Source organism: Sphaeramia orbicularis, chromosome 20 (genome assembly GCF_902148855.1).
Source record: "Sphaeramia orbicularis chromosome 20, fSphaOr1.1, whole genome shotgun sequence".
Taxonomy (NCBI): Eukaryota; Metazoa; Chordata; class Actinopteri; order Kurtiformes; family Apogonidae; genus Sphaeramia; species Sphaeramia orbicularis.
Genome location: NC_043976.1, coordinates 2323969 through 2345974, shown reverse-complemented (window position 1 = coordinate 2345974; position 22006 = coordinate 2323969). Strand labels below are relative to the sequence as shown.

The 22006-nt window shown below is 41.8% G+C and overlaps 1 protein-coding gene across 1 annotated transcript; it reads left to right on the top strand.

The window, feature by feature from the left end:
• The first annotated feature begins 6 nt into the window (after positions 1–6).
• LOC115411498 (tRNA (cytosine(38)-C(5))-methyltransferase-like) lies at positions 7–20688 on the top strand. The gene is made up of 10 exons (XM_030123668.1): positions 7–82; positions 386–462; positions 1524–1595; positions 2342–2407; positions 14670–14739; positions 14894–14977; positions 17408–17700; positions 17866–17923; positions 18600–18729; positions 20395–20688. Exons 2-10 carry the CDS (start codon positions 425–427, stop codon positions 20493–20495), a joined length of 912 nt encoding a protein of 303 aa, XP_029979528.1. The 5' UTR covers positions 7–82; positions 386–424; the 3' UTR covers positions 20496–20688.
• Positions 20689–22006: the final 1318 nt, after the last annotated feature.

Genomic DNA, 22006 nt, shown 5'->3' with positions numbered 1-22006 from the left:
TGCCGTTGACATAAACACCACAGCCAATCAGGTCTACAAGCACAACTTCCCAGACACGCCCCTCTGGAACAAAACTATCGAGGTTGGTGATAATAGTTTGACCACTTTTAACCTGATTCAGCGTTTGGTGATCCATTCAAAGGCTTTTCAGGGCGTTGGAATGAGGATGAATGGGAGTGTGTTCAGACCTGTTTGGGCTTAATAATCAGATGTGGTTGGATGATACAACCAAAAAGTTATCAGGATAAAACTTTCCTTATCAGCTGATGTTTGTAGTTATGATGGATATATGTTAGAACATCATTTCTGTTTACTTATTTTGTGGTTTATTTCTGCAAAGCTGTTAAACATTAACATGGACATACATGTGATGTGCTCCCCTCAGGGCATTCCACTGGATGACTTCAATAAACTGTCATTTGACATGATTTTGATGAGTCCTCCGTGTCAGCCTTTCACCAGGTACAAACACCATGTGACACAAAAAACGGTCCTTTTTCTAAGGCTCCTTGTGTCAGTATCAGCATTTCCTGAAAATCAAAATCCATCCATAGCTTTTAGAGTTATCTTGCTAACAGACAGACAGACAAATGAACAGACAAACCCTGATGAAAACATAACCTCCATGGCGGAGGTAATAAAAACAACAGTAATTTAGTAGCTTAAACAACAGTGGGTGTGTTCATAAAGTCCATCTGTGGTTCCCAGCAGTCCTTCACTTTCTCATGTTCGAGTCTCAAAGCAAATGTGAGTTTCTCCATCTGGGAAGTTTCTTTAACAAGTTCTATCCAATCTTCTAATGTGTTACACCATTGTTTTCATGTGTCAGCAAAGTCATAAATGCATAGAACAATAGGTCAGAGTTCCCATAATGACACACAGACTTTGTAAACAGTTTGTCATTTGTTTAAACTTTTATATGAGCATTTGTTGGTTAAGTCTAATATGAACCTGAAATGAAATCAGATTGTGTTCTTTTGCATTTTTCAACCTTGACTGATGGTTATTGATAAGAAGTGGTTTCAGGTAGAAAGTCGCCACAATAAACATAGAATTTCTACATTATTACGTTGAAACAGAAGGAAGATCAGTGTTAGCGTTACAGTTTGGAAATTAGCTGTTTAGTATTTTACAGTAATTACTGGAGTCATTACATTCGTTATTATTTTGGTAGTTGTATGATAGTCCTACATTATTATCTTCGCCAAAGTGGTTATGTTTTCAATGGGGTTTGTTTGTTTGTTTGTTTGTCTGTTAGCAAGATAAGTCAAAGTTATGGAAGGATTTTGATGAAATTTTCAGGAAATGTTGATACTGGCACAAGGAACAAATGATTAAATGTTGGTGGTGGTGGTGTGTGTGTGTGTGTGTGTGTGTGTGTGTGTGTGTGTGTGTGTGTATGGGGCTGATCTGCCTTGGTGGAGGTCTGTGCTCTGAGTGCTTTTCTAGTTTTCTGTGTCATTACTGATCTGGAATGTAAACTTCGACCTATCTTTCTTCCTAATTTTTTTCTTCTTTTACAGGATTGGACTTAAGGGTGACGTCGTTGACCTGAGAACGAAGAGCTTCCTCTATATCCTCGATCTTCTTCCAAGGTCTAAACCTCACATTCAGCTTTTTACCCCCCACACCCCCCAAGGGGAGGCAAGGGCTATTGTTTTTGGTTCTGTTTATTTGTTTGTTTGTTTGTTAACACTGTAGCAGCAAAACTATTGGTTGAATTCAGACCAAATTGGGTTTATAGATTACCAGTGACCCAGAATAGATCTGATTACATTTTGGGAAAAGTAGGTCAAAGTTTCAGTTTTATGAATTTTTTAAATCCTTTTTTTCCCCATTTCCTTGTAATGGGCAAAATGTCAAATGTCTATAACAACATCAATTTTGTTTCAGTTTCCATCAAACTTGGCACATGTATAGAGGTAATTGATATGACATCAGCACACATATGGACATGATGACATCAGCTGGATCCATGACAAAATAAGATACAATACATGCGAGGGGCGGGGCTTGTTTTGCCTGGAACCACTTGTTACTTTTTGGAATAACCTTTAAATGCTGTTCATGTCACATTTGACCCTTCGTGTAACATTAATAAAACACACACATAACATTTTTAATCAGAGATGTCTGGCTTTATAATTTACCATCGATTCCATTGTTTGACAGTGTTGTTAAATAATAATCTTTTTTTAATTTGTAATCACATGTTCATTGATGACATCCTGTCTTTGTTGTAGTTCATGGGTAGATGTCATTCTTTTGTGCTGCTGTCCTTAACCCCTGTTATCTTGTCTTCCTTGATATAAATGTCCATAAACACCATCTGTGTGTCCAGGTTCTCCAGGCTGCCCCGATACATCCTGCTGGAGAACGTCAAAGGCTTTGAGGTCTCCTGTGCCAGGTAACACTAGAGAGAAAGACGGCTTCATCCAAACACCTGAACGGATGCACTGTCATCCAGATGTTTGTTTTTTTTTTTTTTTTAGCTCAAAGTCTTTTTATTGGTAATTATGCAGAAAATGTACAAACAATATGTTACAGACATGAGTCAATACAAACAAGAACAATCCCCATCCATTACAAAGACTTTTAATACGACAAAAAAGAGCAATAAGAGCTGTTCATAATGTTAGTTTTCATGAACACACCAATCCACTGTTTTTACAACCTAAAACTGTAAAACTCATCGACCTTGTGGAGTTCAAAACTATTCAAATAATGTGTAAAGCAAAGAATAACTTACTGCAATATTCAAGAAATGTTTTCCGAAAGAGAGAGGTTCTGATTTAAGGGGAAAATTAAATTTAAAGATTCATAAAGTACGCACTAGGTTAAAAAGTGTCTGTATGACCATCTGTGGAACAAACTGTGTGGAGATAAAACAAATACCAAACATAATTTAGTTTAAGAAAGATAGAAAGAATGGATTCTTGTGAGTAGTAAATGTTCCTGTTTTTCTGTGACTTGTCGTCGTCTCCTCAGTGGACCATAAGGTTAAAACCAAACCAAACTGAAGAAAAGGAAGAGAAAAACTCAACCACCAAAGCGATAAACCAGTCCCTAACCTCAGTATCTGGTCCAGAGGGTCTGTGTTGGGTCCCTTTAGCTGGTCCCCAAGTCCAGATAAAGGAGGACAGTTGGACCTGGGCCGTTAAACTAAACTAGAACAGACAGAGGAGAGTTCATCTGGAGTTCCAAACATGTTCAGGATGGTTTTATTCTCACTTTGTGTCTCTAACACAATGTTATTCCTGAACATTTACAATTATGCAAATTAGGTGATGCTGTCATTTAGAAACTTCTAGAGACTTTTAAGACAAATAATATAGATTTAGCTCATTTTGTTAATTATTTTAGTCAGTTTGTTTATTATTTAGTTGTTTTTGTTGATTATTTTATTCATTTTGTTGATTATTTTCATCAGTTTGCTGATTGTTTTGTTTATTTTGTTGATTACTTTATTTGTTTTGTTGATTATTTTATTCATTTTGTTGATTATATTGGGCATTTTGCGGATTATTTTGTTTATTTTTTTTTTCTGTTTATTTTTATCTCTAACAGAGTGTTATTCCTCTGTCCTACAACGCTCATTACAATTACCTGAACATTTACAATTATGCAAATGAGGTGATGATGTCATTTAGAAACTTCTAGTGACTTTTAGGATAAATAATAGAAAATTTAATACTGAGGAGTTGGAAACACTGCAGTAAATTTTACTGAGTTGATCAAATGTAGATGCAGAGACAGAGTCGTCTGTCTCCTTCTGTCTCCTTCTGTCTCTGTCTGTCTCCTTCTGTCTCCTTCTGTCTCCGTCTGTCTCCTTCTGTTTCTGTCTGTCTCTGTCTGTCTCCTTCTGTCTCTGTCTGTCTCCTTCTGTCTCTGTCTGTCTCTGTCTGTCTCCTTCTGTCTCTGTCTGTCTCTGTCTGTCTCCTTCTGTCTCTGTCTGTCTCTGTCTGTCTCCTTCTGTCTCTGTCTGTCTCTGTCTGTCTCCTTCTGTCTCCTTCTGTCTCTGTCTGTCTCTGTCTGTCTCCTTCTGTCTCTGTCTGTCTCCTTCTGTCTCTGTCTGTCTCCTTCTGTCTCTGTCTGTCTCTGTCTGTTTCCTTCTGTCTCTGTCTGTCTCTGTCTGTCTCCTTCTGTTTCTGTCTGTCTCTGTCTGTCTCCTTCTGTCTCCTTCTGTCTCCTTCTGTCTCCTTCTGTCTCCTTCTGTCTCCTTCTGTCTCCTTCTGTCTCCTTCTGTCTCCTTCTGTCTCCTTCTGTCTCCTTCTGTCTCCTTCTGTCTCCTTCTGTCTCCTTCTGTCTCCTTCTGTCTCCTTCTGTCTTTGTCTGCCTCTTTCTGTCTCTGTCTGTCTCCTTCTGTCTCTGTCTGTCTCTGTCTGTCTCCTTCTGTCTGTCTCCTTCTGTCTCCTTCTGTCTCTGCCTGTCTCTGTCTGTCTCCTTCTGTCTCCTTCTGTCTCTGTCTGTCTCTGTCTGTCTCCTTCTGTCTCCTTCTGTTTCTGTCTGTCCTCCTTCTGTCTCTGTCTGTCTCTGTCTGTCTCCTTCTGTCTCTTTCTGTCTCCTTCTGTCTCCTTCTGTCTCTGTCTGTCTCCTTCTGTCTCCTTCTGTCTCTGTCTGTCTCCTTCTGTCTCTTTCTGTCTCTGTCTGTCTCCTTCTGTCTCCTTCTGTCTCTGTCTGTCTCCTTCTGTCTCTGTCTGTCTCTTTCTGTCTCTGTCTGTCTCCTTCTGTCTCTGTCTGTCTCCTTCTGTCTCCTTCTGTCTCTGTCTGTCTCTGTCTGTCTCCTTCTGTCTCTGTCTGTCTCTGTCTGTCTCCTTCTGTCTCTTTCTGTCTCCTTCTGTCTCTGTCTGTCTCCTTCTGTCTCTGTCTGTCTCTGCCTGTCTCCTTCTGTCTCCTTCTGTCTCCTTCTGTCTCCTTCTGTCTCCTTCTGTCTCCTTCTGTCTCTTCTGTCTCCTTCTGTCTCCTTCTGTCTCTTTCTGTCTCCTTCTGTCTCCTTCTGTCTCCTTCTGTCTCCTTCTGTCTCTGTCTGTCTCTTTCTGTCTCTGTCTGTCTCTGTCTGTCTCCTTCTGTCTCTGTCTGTCTCTGTCTGTCTCCTTTCTGTCTCCTTCTGTTTCTGTCTGTCTCCTGTCTCTGTCTGTGTCCTTCTGTCTCCTTCTGTCTCCTTCTGTCTCCTTCTGTCTCCTTCTGTCTCCTTCTGTCTCCTTCTGTCTCCTTCTGTCTCCTTCTGTCTCTTTCTGTCTCCTTCTTTCTCCTTCTGTCTCCTTCTGTCTCCTTCTGTCTCCTTCTGTCTCTGTCTATCTCTGTCTGTCTCCTTCTGTCTCTGTCTGTCTCTGTCTGTCTCCTTCTGTCTCCTTCTGTCTCTGTCTGTCTCTGTCTGTCTCCTTCTGTCTCCTTCTGTCTCTGTCTGTCTCCTTCTGTCTCTGTCTGTCTCTGTCTGTCTCCTTCTGTCTCCTTCTGTCTCTGTCTGTCTCCTTCTGTCTCTGTCTGTCTCCTTCTGTCTCTGTCTGCCTCTTTCTGTCTCTGTCTGTCTCCTTCTGTCTCCTTCTGTCTCTGTCTGTCTCCTTCTGTCTCCTTCTGTCTCTGTCTGTCTGTCTCTGTCTGTCTCTTCTGTCTGTCTGCTCTTCTGTCTCCTTCTGTCTCTGTCTGTCTCCTTCTGTCTCCTCCTCTGTCTCTGTCTGTCTCCTGTCTGTCTCCTGGTCTCTCTTCTGTCTCCTTCTGTCTCTTTCTGTCTCTTCTGTCTCCTTCTGGTCTCCTTCTGTCTCTGTCTGTCCTCTGTCGTCTCCTGTCTCCTTCTGTCTCTGTCTGTCTCCTTCTGTCTCCTTCTGTTTCTGTCTTCCTTCGTCTCTGTCTGTCCTGCCTGTCTCCTTCTGTCTCTTTCTGTCTCCTTCTGTCTCTTTTGTCTCTGTCTGGTCCGCCTTCTGTCTCTTTCTGTCTCTGTCTGTCTCCTTCCGTCTCTTCTGTCTCCTTCTGTCTCTGTCTGTCTCCTTCTGTCTCTGTCTGTCTCTGTCTGTCTCCTTCTGTCTCTGTCTGTCTCCTTCTGTCTCCTTCTGTCTCTGTCTGTCTCCTTCTGTCTCTGTCTGTCTCCTTCTGTCTCTGTCTGTCTCCTTCTGTCTCTTCTGTCTCCTTCTGTCTCTTCTGTCTCTGTCCTGATCCGTCTGTCTCCTTCTGTCTCTTCTGTCTCTTTCTGTCTCCTTCTGTCTCCTTCTGTCTCTGTCTGTCTCCTGTCTCTGTCTGTCTCCTTCTGTCTCCTTCTGTCTCTGTCTGTCTCCTTCTGTCTCCTTCTGTCTCCTTCTGTCTCCTTCTGTCTCCTTCTGTCTCCTCTGTCTCTGTCTGTCTCTGTCTGTCTCCTTCTGTCTTCTTCTGTGTCCTTCTGTCTCCTTCTGTCTCTGTCTGTCTCTGTCTGTCTCTTCTGTCTCCTTCTGTCTCTTTCTGTCTCCTTCTTTCTCCTTCTGTCTCCTCTGTCTGTTCCTCTTCTGATCTGTCTGTCTCCTTCTGTCTCCTGTCTGTCTCTGTCTGTCTCTTCTTGTCTCCTTCTGTCTCTGTCTGGTCTCTGTCTGCTCTTCTGTCTCTCTTCTGTCTCTGTCTGTCTCCTTCTGTCTCTTCTGTCTGTCCTGTCTGTCTCCTTCTGTCTCTGTCTGTCTCCTTCTGTCTCTTTCTGTCTCTGTCTGTCTCCTTCTGTCCCTTCTGTCTCCTGTCTGTCTCTGTCTGTCTCGTCCTCCTTCTTGTCTCTGTCTGTCTCCTTCTGTCGTCTTCTGTCTCCTTCTCCTTCTGTCTCTGTCTGTTCCTGTCCCTTCTGTCTCTGTCTGTCTCTGTCTGTCTCCTTCTGTCTCTGTCTGTCTCCTTCTGTCTCTGTCTGTCTCCTTCTGTCTCCTTCTGTCTCCTTCTGTCTCTGTCTGTCTCCTTGTCTCTGTCTGTCTCCTTCTGTCTCTGTCTGTCTCCTTTCTGTCCTCTTCTGTCCTCTGTCTGTCTCCTTCTGTCTCTTCTGTCTCTGTCTGTCTCTGTCTGTCTCTTCTGTCTGCTTTCGTCTCTGTCTGTCCATCCTTCTGTCTCCTTCTGTCTCCTTCTGTCTCCTTCTGTCTCCTTCTGTCTCCTTCTGTCTCCTTCTGTCTCCTTCTGTCTCCTTCTGTCTCCTTCTGTCTCCTTCTGTCTCCTTCTGTCTCCTTCTGTCTCCTTCTGTCTCCTTCTGTCTCCTTCTGTCTCCTTCTGTCTCCTTCTGTCTCCTTCTGTCTCTGTCTGTCTCTGTCTGTCTCCTTCTGTTTCTGTCTATCTCCTTCTGTCTCCTTCTGTCTCTGTCTGTCTCTGTCTGTCTCCTTCTGTCTCCTTCTATCTCTGTCTGTCTCTGTCTGTCTCCTTCTGTCTCTGTCTGTCTCCTTCTGTCTCTGTCTGTCTCTGTCTGTCTCCTTCTGTCTCTGTCTGTCTCTGTCTGTCTCCTTCTGTCTTGTTCCTTCTGTCTCTGTCTGTCTCTGTCTGTCTCTCGTCTGTCTGTTCTGTCTGTCTCCTTCGTCTCTTCTGCTCTGTCTGTCTCGGTCTGTCTCTGTCTCTCGGTCTCCTTCTGTCTCTGTCTGTCTCTGTCTGTCTCTGTCTGTCTCCTTCTGTCTCTGTCTGTCTCTGTCTCCTTCTGTCTCTGTCTGTCTCTGTCTGTCTCCTTCTGTCTCTGTGTCTCCTTCTGTCTCCTTCTGTCTCCTTCTGTCTCCTTCTGTCTCTGTCTCCTTCTGTCTCCTTCTGTCTCCTTCTGTGTCCTTCTGTCTCCTTCTGTCTCCTTCTGTCTCCTTCTGTCTCCTTCTGTCTCCTTCTGTCTCCTTCTGTCTCCTTCTGTCTCCTTCTGTCTCCTTCTGTCTCCTTCTGTCTCCTTCTGTCTCCTTCTGTCTCCTGTCTGTCTGTCTCCTTCTGTCTCTGTCTTCTCCTTCTGTCTCCTTCTGTCTCCTTCTGTCTCTGTCTCCTTCTGTCTCCTTCTGTCTCCTTCTGTCTCCCTCTGTCTCCTTCTGTGTCCTTCTGTCTCCTTCTGTCTCCTTCTGTCTCCTTCTGTCTCCTTCTGTCTCCTTCTGTCTCCTTCTGTCTCCTTCTGTCTCCTTCTGTCTCCTTCTGTCTCCTTCTGTCTCCTTCTGTCTCCTTCTGTCTCCTTCTGTCTCCTTCTGTCTCTGTCTGTCTCCTGTCTCTGTCTGTGTCCTTCTGTCTCCTTCTGTCTCCTTCTGTCTCTGTCTGTCTCTGTCTGTCTCCTTCTGTCTCTGTCTGTCTCTGTCTGTCTCCTTCTGTCTCTTTCTGTCTCTGTCTGTCTCCTTCTGTCTCTGTCTGTCTCCTTCTGTCTCCTTCTGTCTCTGTCTATCTCTGTCTGTCTCCTTCTGTCTCTGTCTGTCTCTGTCTGTCTCTGTCTCCTTCTGTCTCTGTCTGTCTCCTTCTGTCTCCTTCTGTCTCCTTCTGTCTCTGTCTGTCTCCTTCTGTCTCTGTCTGTCTCTGTCTGTCTCCTTCTGTCTCCTTCTGTCTCTGTCTGTCTCCTTCTGTCTCTGTCTGTCTCCTTCTGTCTCTGTCTGCCTCTTTCTGTCTCTGTCTGTCTCCTTCTGTCTCCTTCTGTCTCTGTCTGTCTCCTTCTGTCTCCTTCTGTCTCTGTCTGTCTGTCTCTGTCTGTCTCCTTCTGTCTGTCTCCTTCTGTCTCCTTCTGTCTCTGTCTGTCTCCTTCTGTCTCCTTCTGTCTCTGTCTGTCTCTGTCTGTCTCCTGTCTCCTTCTGTCTCCTTCTGTCTCTTTCTGTCTCTGTCTGTCTCCTTCTGTCTCCTTCTGTCTCTGTCTGTCTCTGTCTGTCTCCTGTCTCCTTCTGTCTCTGTCTGTCTCCTTCTGTCTCCTTCTGTTTCTGTCTCCTTCTGTCTCTGTCTGTCTCCTGTCTCCTTCTGTCTCTTTCTGTCTCCTTCTGTCTCTTTCTGTCTCTGTCTGTCTCCTTCTGTCTCTTTCTGTCTCTGTCTGTCTCCTTCCGTCTCTTTCTGTCTCCTTCTGTCTCTGTCTGTCTCCTTCTGTCTCTGTCTGTCTCTGTCTGTCTCCTTCTGTCTCTGTCTGTCTCCTTCTGTCTCCTTCTGTCTCTGTCTGTCTCCTGTCTCTGTCTGTCTCCTTCTGTCTCTGTCTGTCTCCTTCTGTCTCTGTCTGTCTCCTTCTGTCTCCTTCTGTCTCTGTCTGTCTCCTTCTGTCTCCTTCTGTCTCTGTCTGTCTCTGTCTGTCTCCTTCTGTCTCTTTCTGTCTCTGTCTGTCTCCTTCTGTCTCTGTCTGTCTCCTTCTGTCTCTGTCTGTCTCTGTCTGTCTCCTTCTGTCTCCTTCTGTCTCTGTCTGTCTCTGTCTGTCTCTTCTGTCTCCTTCTGTCTCTGTCTGTCTCCTTCTGTCTCCTTCTGTCTCTGTCTGTCTCTGTCTGTCTCTTTCTGTCTCCTTCTGTCTCTGTCTGTCTCCTTCTGTCTCCTTCTGTTTCTGTCTGTCTCTGTCTGTCTCCTTCTGTCTCTGTCTGTCTCTGTCTGTCTCCTGTCTCCCTTCTGTCTCTTCTGTCTCCTTCTGTCTCTTTCTGTCTCTGTCGTCTCCTTCTGGTCTCTGTCTGTCTCCTTTCTGTTCCTTCTTCTCTGTCTGTCTCCTTCTGTCTCTTTCTGTCTCTTTCTGTCTCCTTCTGTCTCTGTCTGTCTCCTTCTGCCTTCTGTCTCTGTCTGTCTCCTTCTGGCTCTGTCTTCTCTGTCTGTCTCCTTCTGATCTCCTTCTGTCATCCTCCGGTCTGTCTCTGTCCTGTCGCCTTCTGTCTCTGTCTGTCTCCTTCTGTCTCTGGTCCTGTCCTCCTTCTGGTCTCTGTCTCCTTCTGTCTCCTTCTGTCTCCTGCTGTCTCCTTCTGTCCTCTTCTGTTGTCTCTGTCTGTCTCCTTCTGTCCTCTGTCTGGTCTCTGTCGGTCTCCTTCTGTCCGCTGGTCTGTCTCTGTCCTGTCTCCTCTGTCTTCCGTCGTGTCTCTGCTGTCTCCTTCTGTCTCTGTCTGTCTCTGTCTGTCCTCCTTCGGGCTCCTTCTGCTTCTCTGGCTGTCTCCTTCTGTCTCTGTCTGTCTGCCACAGCCTGTCTTCAATTTGTCAAACTGTAGAGTTGTTTTACAACTTCATGGCGTTTCATAAAATTCAGAAGCAGAGGCTGCAGATTTTGCAGCGGCGGCTGATTGTGCGACTGTAAAAGGTTTATTAGTCCAACTGTGCCCTTTGTTCTGGTGAGTGTGTATGTCAGAGCAGGTGGTAGAGTTAACCTGCGTTCAAACTGAAGCTAAATGAGGACCAAATCTGATCACTCATTATCTGAGCGTCATTGTTTAAAACCAGACACATGTTATTGTCAATGTGTTCTTTTATTGAAGCTCCAGGCATGAGTCTGGATTCAGCTTGGTCTCAAAGTTGACAAAATTTATTCAGGTCATAAATCAGATGGACACTCAGCGCTGAGGACTAAAATAAATGAGCTCAAACATCAGATGAACTGGACGTTTATTTTCCCTGGGGGGGTTCACCGTACAAATGGGTTGGTCTTTAACTTAGCGTTATTGATCTGGATCAAACAGAGCTGAGGCCTCAACTCTAAGTAAACGTACACCAACAACAAGTTTACTTCTTACCACCTTATGTTTGACAACATTATGTGAATGTGTGTGTGTGTTTAGACGTGCATCTAAAGCAGGGGTGTCAAACATGTGGCCTGGGGCCCAAATGCGGCCCACTAAAGGTTCCAATCCGGCCCATGGGATGAATTTGCAAAGTACAAAAATTCCAGTCAAGGCTGTGGAACTCATTTCAGTTCAGGTTCCACATTCAGACCAATATGATCTACAGTCAAATAACATAATAACCTACAAAAAATAATGAATTTTCTTCTTGGTTTAATTTGAAAAAAATATTCCATTATGTCTATGAATAATGACAACTGCAATTTTTTGTCTTTGTTTTAGTGCAAAAAATAACATTAATTTCTGAAAATATTTACATTTACAAACTATCCTGTAACACTAAAATGTGAATAACCTGAACAAATATGAACAACCTGAAATGTTTGAAGAAAATTAAGCACAATTTTAACAATTTTCTGTCTGTTAATCAGTGTTTGTTGTCTTTGTAGATGTGATTCATAATGCACATGGACAAGTGAGAAGTGGAGGCAGAAGACTGTTAAAATTACACTTATTTTTATGAAGGAATTTTTTCAGGTTATTCTCATCTTTTTTTGTTTGGATAGTTTATAAAAGTAAGTATTTTTGTAATTTAATGGGTATTTTTTTCACTAAAACAGACAAAAATTTGCAGTTGTCATTATTTCTAGGTGGTTCTGTTATTATTTTTCTGGTTCAGCCCACTAGAGATCAAATCAGGCTGAATGTTGAACCTGAAAGGAAATGAATCTGAGAGCCCTGCAGTAAAGGAAGAACAGAAGATAACTAACTCCTATACATACACGTTTCCTGTCTTAAACTTAACATACTGACAAAATATTTAAACTAGAACAGGGTAAAGCATAAATCTGATCACAAAGAACTAATCACTAATGTTATTGAAATAAAGCAAATTAAACAAATGACTCCTATGTTAAAATATTAACTACTAACTAATAAAACAATTCATCCTAATACTTCAATATCTGAATTAAAATCATGCCATTATGACATGTAAATGGTTCCAGATATCAGTCTAGTTTCTATTGATCACTGATAGAAGTTAGATCTGGACAGTGATTGGATGAGTTGAGTTCTCCTCCAGTGAAAGTCCCGCCCACTTCTATAGTTAGATTGATCTGCATCCAGACCACAGGAAGTGAGTTCATGTAGCACTTCCTGTGTCTCCATCCGACTCTTCCGACTTCTGGTCTAAAATTGAAAACTATATCCTATCTAAAAGTTATGAAATTATGTGTTTATGTTGTTTATGTTTATGCATTTGGCAGACGCTTTTCTCCAAAGCGACTTACAGGGAAAACCAATTAAATCACTTAATCAATCAAATTTTATTTCTATAGCGCCAGATCACAAAAAGTTCTCTGATGACACTTTATATACAGAGTTGGTCCAAACCAGACTGAAGCCAATTTACAGAAACCAACAGAATCCTCCAGGAGCAAACACTAGTGATGGAGACAGTGGAAGGAAAAACTACGTTTAACAGCAGAAACCTGGAGCAGAACCAGACTGAGGAGGAGGGACGAGTGACAGGACCAGCTGGGGTTAAAGAGAGAGAGTAAAGAGAGAGAGAGAGCGATAGAGATAGAGACTGGGAGAGAGGGAGAGAAGGGGGGAGTAGGGGGAGACACATGGAGGCAGTTGAGGATAAGTGAGTGGTGATGATGAAGGCAGGGGAGAGGCAGGACCACTGCAGCAGGTCCAGAGATAATCCTGGGAAAAACCCTATTAGAATATGTAAAATGGAATGTTTGAAAGTGCTAGGATAGGAGGTGCTCTCGGAAGAGCTGGGTCTTCAGGAGCTTCTTGAAGATAGGCAGGGATGCCTCTGTTCTCGTAGTACTCGGTAGAGCGTTCCACCAACGTGGAACGACCCATGAAAAGAGCCTGGATTGTCTTGTACAAGGTCTGGGGACCACCAGACAACGTTCCCCAGACGAGCGAAGTGGTCGTGGGGCGACATAAGCTTTTATTAGTGCACCTAAGTAGGAAGGAGCAGACCCACTGAGAATTTTGTAGGCTAGGATTAAGGATTTGAATTTGATGCGGGCAGCTATGGGTAGCCAGTGTAACTCAATGAGTAAGGGGGTGACATGTGCCCTTTTAGGCTGATTGAAGACCAGACGCGCTGCTGCATTCTGGACCATCTGTAGTGGTTTGACAACACAAGCTGGGAGGCCCGTTAGAAGAGCACTGCAGTAGTCAAGGCGGGAGATAACCATAGTCTGCACCAGGAGCTGGGTGGAGATAACCATAGTCTGCACCAGGAGCTGGGTGGAGATAACCATAGTCTGCACCAGGAGCTGGGTGGAGATAACCATAGTCTGCACCAGGAGCTGGGTGGAGATAACCATAGTCTGCACCAGGAGCTGGGTGGCCTGTTGGGTTAGGTATGGCCTGATCTTTCTTAGGTTGAACAGAGTGAAACGGCATGATCGGGTGACAGAGGCAACATGATCTGTGAAGGTCAACTGATTATCAATCATGACTCCCAAGTTACGTACTACACTGGTAGGAGCCAGAGATAAGGAGTCAATAGTGATGGAGATGTCCTGCTGTATGGTTGGCTTAGCTGGGAAGAGCAGCAGTTCAGTTTTGGACAGGTTCAGCTGAAGGTGATGGGCTTTCATCCATGCAGATCTGTCAGAGAGACAATCTGAGATTCACACTGAGACTGTGGAGTCATCAGGTGGGAATGACAGATAGAGCTGGGTATCATCAGCATAGCAATGATATGAGAAGCCGTGTGAGTGGATGATCTGACCCAGTGAGGTGGTGTATATGGCAAAAAGGAGGGGGCCCAACACAGAGCCTTGGGGGATCCCCGTGGTGAGGATTATATCTATAACGTCCCAAAATGTACTTACATATTTTAAACATGACATTTGTAATTTAGAATTTATTGTTAATCTGGTTATTTTATTGGGAAAATTTCATATACACGAAAATAAAAATGCAGGGCTCAAAATTAACTTTTTGACCTAGGAGCACTGTGCTCCTAACCCTAAAAAGTTAGGAGCACAGGCTAAAATCTAGGCGCACCACTATTATATAAAAAATTTGGAGAACAAGCAAAACTCTTGGCCATACCAAGTAATATTCCTATATGTATTTAAGCAATGTTAACAACCTAGAATAAAGTATTTGAATAGAGTATGAAAGAAAAAGCTTACATTGACACAGGTGCAAAACAATTGTCAATGTGTGGTATATACTTTAGTTGGTTCTTGGAGAAGAAAGACGAATCACACCATTATTTGCAACAACCAACTTTTTTATTTCATGGCCTAAAGGCCCTTAGTCACTGTGGTCTACACCACGCCTGAAGTCAGGCCTCCTTGACCTGGTGCCAGAGTGTAGGTACTTCCTGACCGCTGGCAGTGCATCGAAGTCATGCAGTGTTGGACCATCCGCAGAGATGCGCACGCGAGGGGGCGGGGACTAGGTTTTCCGCTTCAGTCAGCGGGGCGTGGAGCTTGTTTATTTTCAGCTGACGAGTTACTTCTGCAGCCATTATTCTAGGCGCACGTATTAATTTTCGCTCATTTTTTTATTGGCGCACCGTGCGATCGTAATCTCAAAAACAGTCGCACTACCGAAATTCTCAGGCGCATGCGACCCTAATTCAGTCGCAGTCACGAGCCCTGAAATGCCAAAACACGCCCAAATTTTAAAGTCTTTCGAATTGAATTTGAAAAATATATTAAATGGAATTTGTCTTTAATAAAAAAAGCATTAATACTCTAGTAATTTATAAGGAATTCTTTAAAATGGACTGAACTTACTCTGATGTATTTATTTACTTTTCTTAGATCTGTATATTTTAAGTTTTTATTATTATTTGTCTATTCTTTGTGTTTCTAAGTCTTTGCATTATTGTAATTTATTGGTTTAGATGCTTTTTCCTTTTGACATCTTAATGTTTGTTTAAAATCTCTCTGTTCTGTATACCAATATATTTTCAATAAAGTTGGAAAAAAATAAAAATAAAAAGTTTCTCCATCCATCTTTTCACAGGGAACATCTGGTCCTAACACTGAAGGAATGTGGATACAGTTTCCAGGAGGTCATGGTCTCACCAACCAGTGTAAGAGACAAGACCCTGTGGTTCATTTGGTTCAGCACATTTGAACTGTGGACGTCATATAATAATAATAATAATAACAACAACAACAACAACAACAACAACAACAACAACAATAATAATAATAATAATGTGACTGTTTTACCTTTAACTCCAGGTTGGAATCCCTAATTCCAGACTCCGCTATTTCCTCATCGCCAAGATTTCAGCAGAAAGTGACGGTGATGAGATGCAGAAAAAGGTTTGGAACTTAGATTTTTTTTTGGTTTACGTTCATACAAAGCACAGGCCATAACAGTCTGACACTGACAGGATAAAGGGCGAGAATACTGATTATTTTAGCTCAATGGTTTGAATATTATTAGGCAGTAAATGAACGTTTAGCCCTTGAAGCAGCAAAATGAGAAACAGAAGGAACTGAATGACTTCATTGGTAATAATAATATTATTAATGTTAATAATATTATTATTAATGATAATATTAGGATCCACTGCACATTACAACTGCAATGTTGTTTATTGTCAGTTTAGTTCTTCTTGTTATTATTGCGATTACTCAGATTACATATTACTTATATATTGTTGTTACAACTACTATTACTATTATCAGATTATTTACTTAAATTTTTTATCTTGTGATTATTAAACAAATATTTGCATATTATTTGCATATTATAATAGAACAAAATTACTTATTTGTTATTATTGCTACTTTAGTAATTTGTACTAGTATTTTCTAATGTGCAGTTGCCTGTTATACATATATATATATATATATATACATATATATATATATATGTATAATGAAAAGGAAGCCAATTTATATAAGAAAGGAGCATTGATTTATTGATTAATTTAATTACAGATTTATAACTAAGCTTAAACTTAAATCAACCCAAACCAATAATTTGGAAACCTTTCAAAGTTAGTGGGCCGTTGACTCTACAGGGAACCCGAGTGTGAAGAGGCAGTACACAAATAACTGAAGCAGCAGATTTGTACACACATAAAGAATTTATTAACTAAACTAAGACATACAAATAAAACGAAGACAACAGACAAATATGACCAAAGGGAGCAGGAGATTATGGACAGGAGAAAAGTAGACTAAATTGGCAGATGGCTATATTAAAGATATTATAATGTTAGTGAGGTTAAGTTGAGGTAAGTCTACTTAAATTGGGAATTACACCAACTCAGATAAGTCAGGAGCAAGTTTCCTTACAAGCTGCAGGTCTTGAAGGATGCAGGCACACAGCTGGAGTGACACGGCAGCGGTGAGGCTGCAGGGCTGGAGAGGCCTTGATGGAGAACGGATGAAGTTGGGGTGACGTCTTCTGACGGAGTTCGAAGCGGCAACAGGCTGTGGAGCGGCGTGCTCGCGCTGGAGCTCTGGAGGTCTGAAGCTCTGCTGGCCGTAGGAGGTGGACAGCTGGCCCTGGCGGCTGGGTTCTGGAAAGCTCGCCAGGAGAAGTTTGAGAGCCGAGAAGATGGAACAACTCTCTGAGAAGTTTGACAGCGGAGGAAGATGGAAACAGCTCTCGCTGGGACGTTTGAGAGCTGAGAGTGATGGAAAAAGCTCTGATGAGAGACTGGTTTCATTTTCTTTTATAATTTTGCCAGAAACCAACCCGGCACGCCCTCCTCGTGCATATTGATGAGTCATCGATGCCTCTGGGCGTTGCTTTCTTTGTCCGTTTTGGCGCCAGTCCAGCCCACCTCGTAGGTCGTTTGCATGCTCCCAAGGCGTCAAGTTTCCCTTTCTTTGGGAGAGAGATAGGACTCTTTGCAAACTTGTAAGAAAACTGCTCCAACCTTAAATAAGACCCTTAAATAAGATCAAACTTATACATCAGCTATAACCTCACTCAGCATCAGTAAGATAAGCACCATTATTATCAGACATGTTATAAACAGTGTTACTCTTACTTTCAACATAATTCACCGTGACATGAACAGGACACACATGTATGGTCTCAAAGATCCGGCAAATGGGCTCTTGCATAGGTATGCATAAAAGGGTTAACATGCTGAGTACAATCAACGTTAATACACTACTGTGACACTATTAACACGGCAACAGATAGGGATTTTGGTTATTCAGTCTCTGTTCTTAGGTTTACATCCACCTCTGGATAAGCAAACATAATAAGACACAGATGTGAAAGTAAGAAGTTGGGGAAGTGTAAACACACAGTTCCTGTGTCCCCTAAATGACCACAACAGGGAAGATGGCTCTGGTGAAGAACACATGACAACGGGCTTAGATTTTGTTGTCTTAGGTCCATTCCTGGGCTCATTTGTCATCATAAATGTTGCGTGCACATGGTGTCCTTCCATTGACCTGATACCAGCCAATCAGCACGGCTTTTCTGGAATTTGAGAAAAAGAGAGGATTATTTGATTTATAGTTCTATTTTGCTCTGTTTCACTCACTCCCATCGTCATGATGATATGTGTATATATATATATATATATATATATATGACAGTTACCTAGTATGTGGTATTTTTGTTTATGGCTCAGGTTGATGAAATACAAAACAAGTAAAAAAGTCAAAAAAACAAACTTTTTGAAATAACTTTGGTCATTGTGGTGATAATGAAGGACCAGGTTCTAACTTGTTCCACATGATACAAGTGAGCGTTTCTGACAGACAATGTAATGTTAGATTTCAGATGCGTTTCCAGTTCCTGCCGAGCCCACAGACCAGGATCCTCATGGTCCAGACGTCGAACCACATCCAAGTCCAGTCCTGTATAAACTTGAAACCACAACAGACGCTCAGAGGAAGAAGTGTCAAAACAGCGATTTGTCCATCAGGCAGATCCAAGACTTTCTGGAACCGTCCAAGGAGATAAACATGGAGGATTACCTCCTCCCTCCTAAAACTCTGCTGCGTTACGCCCTGTTATTGGACATAGTCAGACCCACGTGCAGGAGGTCCGTCTGCTTTACCAAAGGGTGAGTTCACTGACCTGCTTCTAGTCCAGGGTTTGGATCACACTTGGCTTTTTTTTTTTTATCATTTGTAATTTGTTGGAAAAATGAAGACAAATCCAGCTGCTCTTGTTGACTGTGGTCTGTTTCTGTGGACTTTAACGGGATATGAACATGTTTAATCCTGAGGTACGGACGTTACGTGGAGGGAACGGGCTCGGTTCTGCAGAGTTCCACTGAAGTACAGGTACGGTTCATCTGTCAAATCGACCAGTTTTTATCTGGTTAGTTAGCAAGATAACTCTAAAAGTTATGGACAGATTTTCATGAAATTTTCAGGAAATGTTGATACTGGCACAAGGAACAAATGAATAAATTTTGGTGGTGATTGGGGGGGCAGATCGGCCTTGGCGGAGTTCTGCGCTCTCTGAGTGCTTTTCCAGTCTTACTTTTCCAGTTTTTTTGTTGCTGAACTAAATTCACCAGTACAGATGGTCAGTTCATTTCATTTCTTTCGTTCATGGTTGTGCATTTCATCAGCAGACGTTCAATAATCATCAGGTGAACAAACATGTACACACCCATGATCGAAAAGGAGCAAAAGCCAAGGAGAAAAGATGGGTTTTAAGACGGGATGTTTTGTCATTTCCTGTGTCGGCCTAAGCTCTGTCACCTGGGCTCAGTTTTTAGGAGGAAAACCTCCACAGTAGAAGCCCAGATCACCTCCGTTCTCCCTGTGGCTGGTGCTGTTGACCCGGGAAACGTCCAAACTGACCCGTTCTACCACAGTTTGGACACTTACTGTTGTTCATGTGGGAAAAACCATTTCCTGTAAAATCCTAAACATAAAAGTGTAAAACTGTATTTCATCGGGTTCTTCATGTTCTGGTGTACTGCATGTGTCCGTTTGTGTGTCCTCACAGATGGAGGACGTGTTTAAAGACCTGGATCATCTGTCTGATGAAGACAAACTGAAGGAGCTGCTGAAACTGAAGCTTCGTTATTTCACCCCCAGAGAAGTGGCCAACCTGATGGGCTTCCCTAAAACCTTCTGTGAGTCTGCCTTTAAAGCTGCATATATATATGTTATGGATCAGGGACTCTCAGCTGGTGGGTCAGGATCCAGAAGTGGGTCTCAAACCCAGTGTCAGTGGGTCGCAAACCTTTGGTCAAAAATAATGTTAACATGTGGTTCCAGGAACAGCAATCCGTGTATCATTCGTTCTTTTCATATTCAATTGAGAATCCACAATCGGAAAATGATTTTGATTGTTCGCACAAATAAAAAATGGGAAATAATCAAATGGACCAAATGTGTGGTTTCATGTTGACGTGTTTGATATCTGATTTGGTTTGACCCAGAAGTTCCAGACTTGTTGGTGTGTTGGTTGAAGTGTCTCCTTCTTAGATTGTGTCCCATGGACCCACTGTATTATTATTACAAAACAACAATACGTGGACCATTTTGTCAGTTGTCATGTCGTCCTCCTTCACAGTAACACGTTTGCTGCCTCTGAATAACACCAAATTCTCCATTATCACAGAATGCATTAGACAGAATACTAACAAACCCACAACTGTCCAGAACAACACACCCAACCAGTCAGGAACTTCCAGGTCAAACTAAATCAGATATGAAAAATTTCAACATGAAACCGACATTTGGTCCATTTGATTATTTCCAATTTTTAACTTATGCGAACAATCGAAAGAATGAAAAACTTTTTTTTTTTTTTTTTTTTTAAATTTCTACATGAATAATGAAATAATGAGTCATTTTTTCGTTTTCCAATTGTGGATTCTCAATTGAATATGAAAAGAACGAATGACACACGGATTCACAACAAACCCTGCCACTCGCACGTTTGGCATTGATCCCGCTGATGTCATCATGTCTGTGTGTGCTGATGTCATCATGTCTGTGTGTGCTGATGTCATCATAGACACATTTCAGCCATTAGAAGTAAATGAAAAAAAAGATTAAAAAAATTCATGAAAAATTTTAACGTTGACCCACTTTTACCAAAATCTAATCACATTTATTCTGTGTTACTGGTAATCTATTAACCCAGTTTGGTCTGAACTCAACCAATAGATTTGCTGCTAAAGTGTAAACAAACAAACAAACAAACAAACAAAGCTACTACTTCGACTGTTTGTCAGTTTGGAGTTTTATTGGTTCTGTTGTTTTAACATTTTACTGGATATAAAACCCATTCCTGAACTGTCAGGGTTTAATTCCAAAATTTTATTTTCATGATGACAAATGATTTTAGATAATATCATCTTATATTTACATGTGGAAAATTTATGATAACAAGTGGTTCCAGGCACAAAAAGCCCCGGCCCTCGCATGTATTGTTGCTTATTTTGGCATCGATCCAGCTGATGTCATCATGTCTATGCATGTGCTGATGTCATAATAATTGTCTCTATGTATGTGACAAGTTTGAAGTAAATTGAAACAGAATTGATGTTTTTATAGACATTTGAAATTAATCATTAATCATTTTAAGTAAATGGGGGAGAAAAAAAGATTTTAAAAATTCATAAAAAATGTGATATTTGACCTTCTTTTCCCAAAATGTAATGAGATCTATTCTGGGTTACTGGCACTCTATAAATGCAATTTAGTATGAATTCAAACAATAGTTCTGCTGCTAGAGTGTAAACAAACAAACAAACTGAACTAAAAACAACCTTTTCTTTATTTTGCAGCCGTACCAGAGCAGACGTCTGTCAAACAACAGTACAGAGTTCTGGGTAACAGCCTCAACGTCACTGTGGTGTCCAGACTCCTGCAGCTGCTCGTCCTCTAGCGCTGGGACACTGTCCAGTAGAAGACACACTATGATCTAAGTGTGGATTGGATTAGGGCTGTGCACGGGGGGAAATGTTTACCCCTGTTTTTGACTGTTTTTAATGATAATAATAATGATTTTTATTTGTAAGAGTCTTTTATCAAACCCAAGGACACTGTACAGCAAAGAATAAAAAGACAATAAATAAGATACAAATGGAAAAGAAGTGCAACAGATGGAATAGTACGGGGTAAGATGTAAGGGACGTTTTGTGATGGGTAGGCCTTCTTGAACAGGTGAGTCTGTCTGTGATTATTGTGTCAAATTTTACACTGGAAAAAATCTAAATCTGACCAAGTGTATTTTTCTTATTTCTAGTCCAAATATCTCATCACACCTAAAATCAGACAGAATCACCTACAGAGGAACTGTTCAGTGAGATATAAGAACTGAGTTATAGACAATAGATCTGGAAAATCTGAGTTCAACAAATCTAACCAAGATCATTTTCACTTGTTCCATTGGCAGATTTTTTTTTTTTTGCTTGAATCCGGCAAAATTGAATTGAATCAAGCAAAAAAATGCAAAAGTTCCCTTTTAGGTGATTCTGTCTTATTTTAAGTGTGATGAGATATTTGGACTAGAAATGAGAAAAATACACTTGGTCAGATTTAGATTTTTTCCAGTGTATTTCATCATTATCAAAAATAGAACAGGACTGACAGTAGTCGCTTTTCCACTGACCCTCAAATTGTGCAAATATAACTTGCACATAAAAATTTACTTAACTCTTTAAGTGCCAGACAGTTAAGGGGCTAATAAGCCTTAAAAGTGCCACAGAATTTGGCCGTTTTTCAGTATTTCGCGTCGTTTTTATAATATTTGAAGAATCCTGCAGGAAACCGCTTGGTAACATCCGACCGATTGCTGATTAGATCCAAAACGCACCGGACGCAGCCGATTCATTATTGATCGTAATTTGCATAATTTATAATAATAATAATAATAATAATAATAATAATAATAATAATAGTAATAATAATAATAATAATCTTTATTTATATAGCACTTTTCATACATTAAAAACTGTAGCACAAAGTGCTTTACATATCAGTTTAAAAATCCGTACCGCCCCCCACCCACACCCACCCACTCACCCGCACACACACACACACACACACACACACACACACACACATATACATGCAAACCCACAAGCTCACACATACTTAAGAAGACTGACTGAGCACGGGTAGACCAGAACAAAAATGTACAAGTAAAAGTAAAACATCAGTTTAGGAGGCGCTGTCTCAGGGAGCCATCCGCACCAGGAGGCAGCCGCCGACCCCGGCGACCAGGCACCAGCAACACAGCCCCGCATCCCAACTAGTGGGAGAGGGCCAACTGGGACCCCCACCCACCAGAAAGGAGCGGACCCCAGTGAGAGAAGGCGCCACAGCCGCCCCCCGGCATGGAGGGCTCCCTCTGATGAAACACCGGAGAATAAGAAACATTAAAAAGATATAAAA

Excerpts from the sequence above, each read along its gene's own strand:
- LOC115411498 (XM_030123668.1), top strand. The coding sequence starts at position 425 with ATGATTTTGATGAGTCCTCCGTGTCAGCCTTTCACCAG. Across the intron at positions 463-1,523 it reads CCGTGTCAGCCTTTCACCAG|GATTGGACTTAAGGGTGACG; the intron begins GTACAAACACCA and ends CTTCTTTTACAG. Across the intron at positions 17,701-17,865 it reads TCCGTCTGCTTTACCAAAGG|GTACGGACGTTACGTGGAGG; the intron begins GTGAGTTCACTG and ends TTTAATCCTGAG.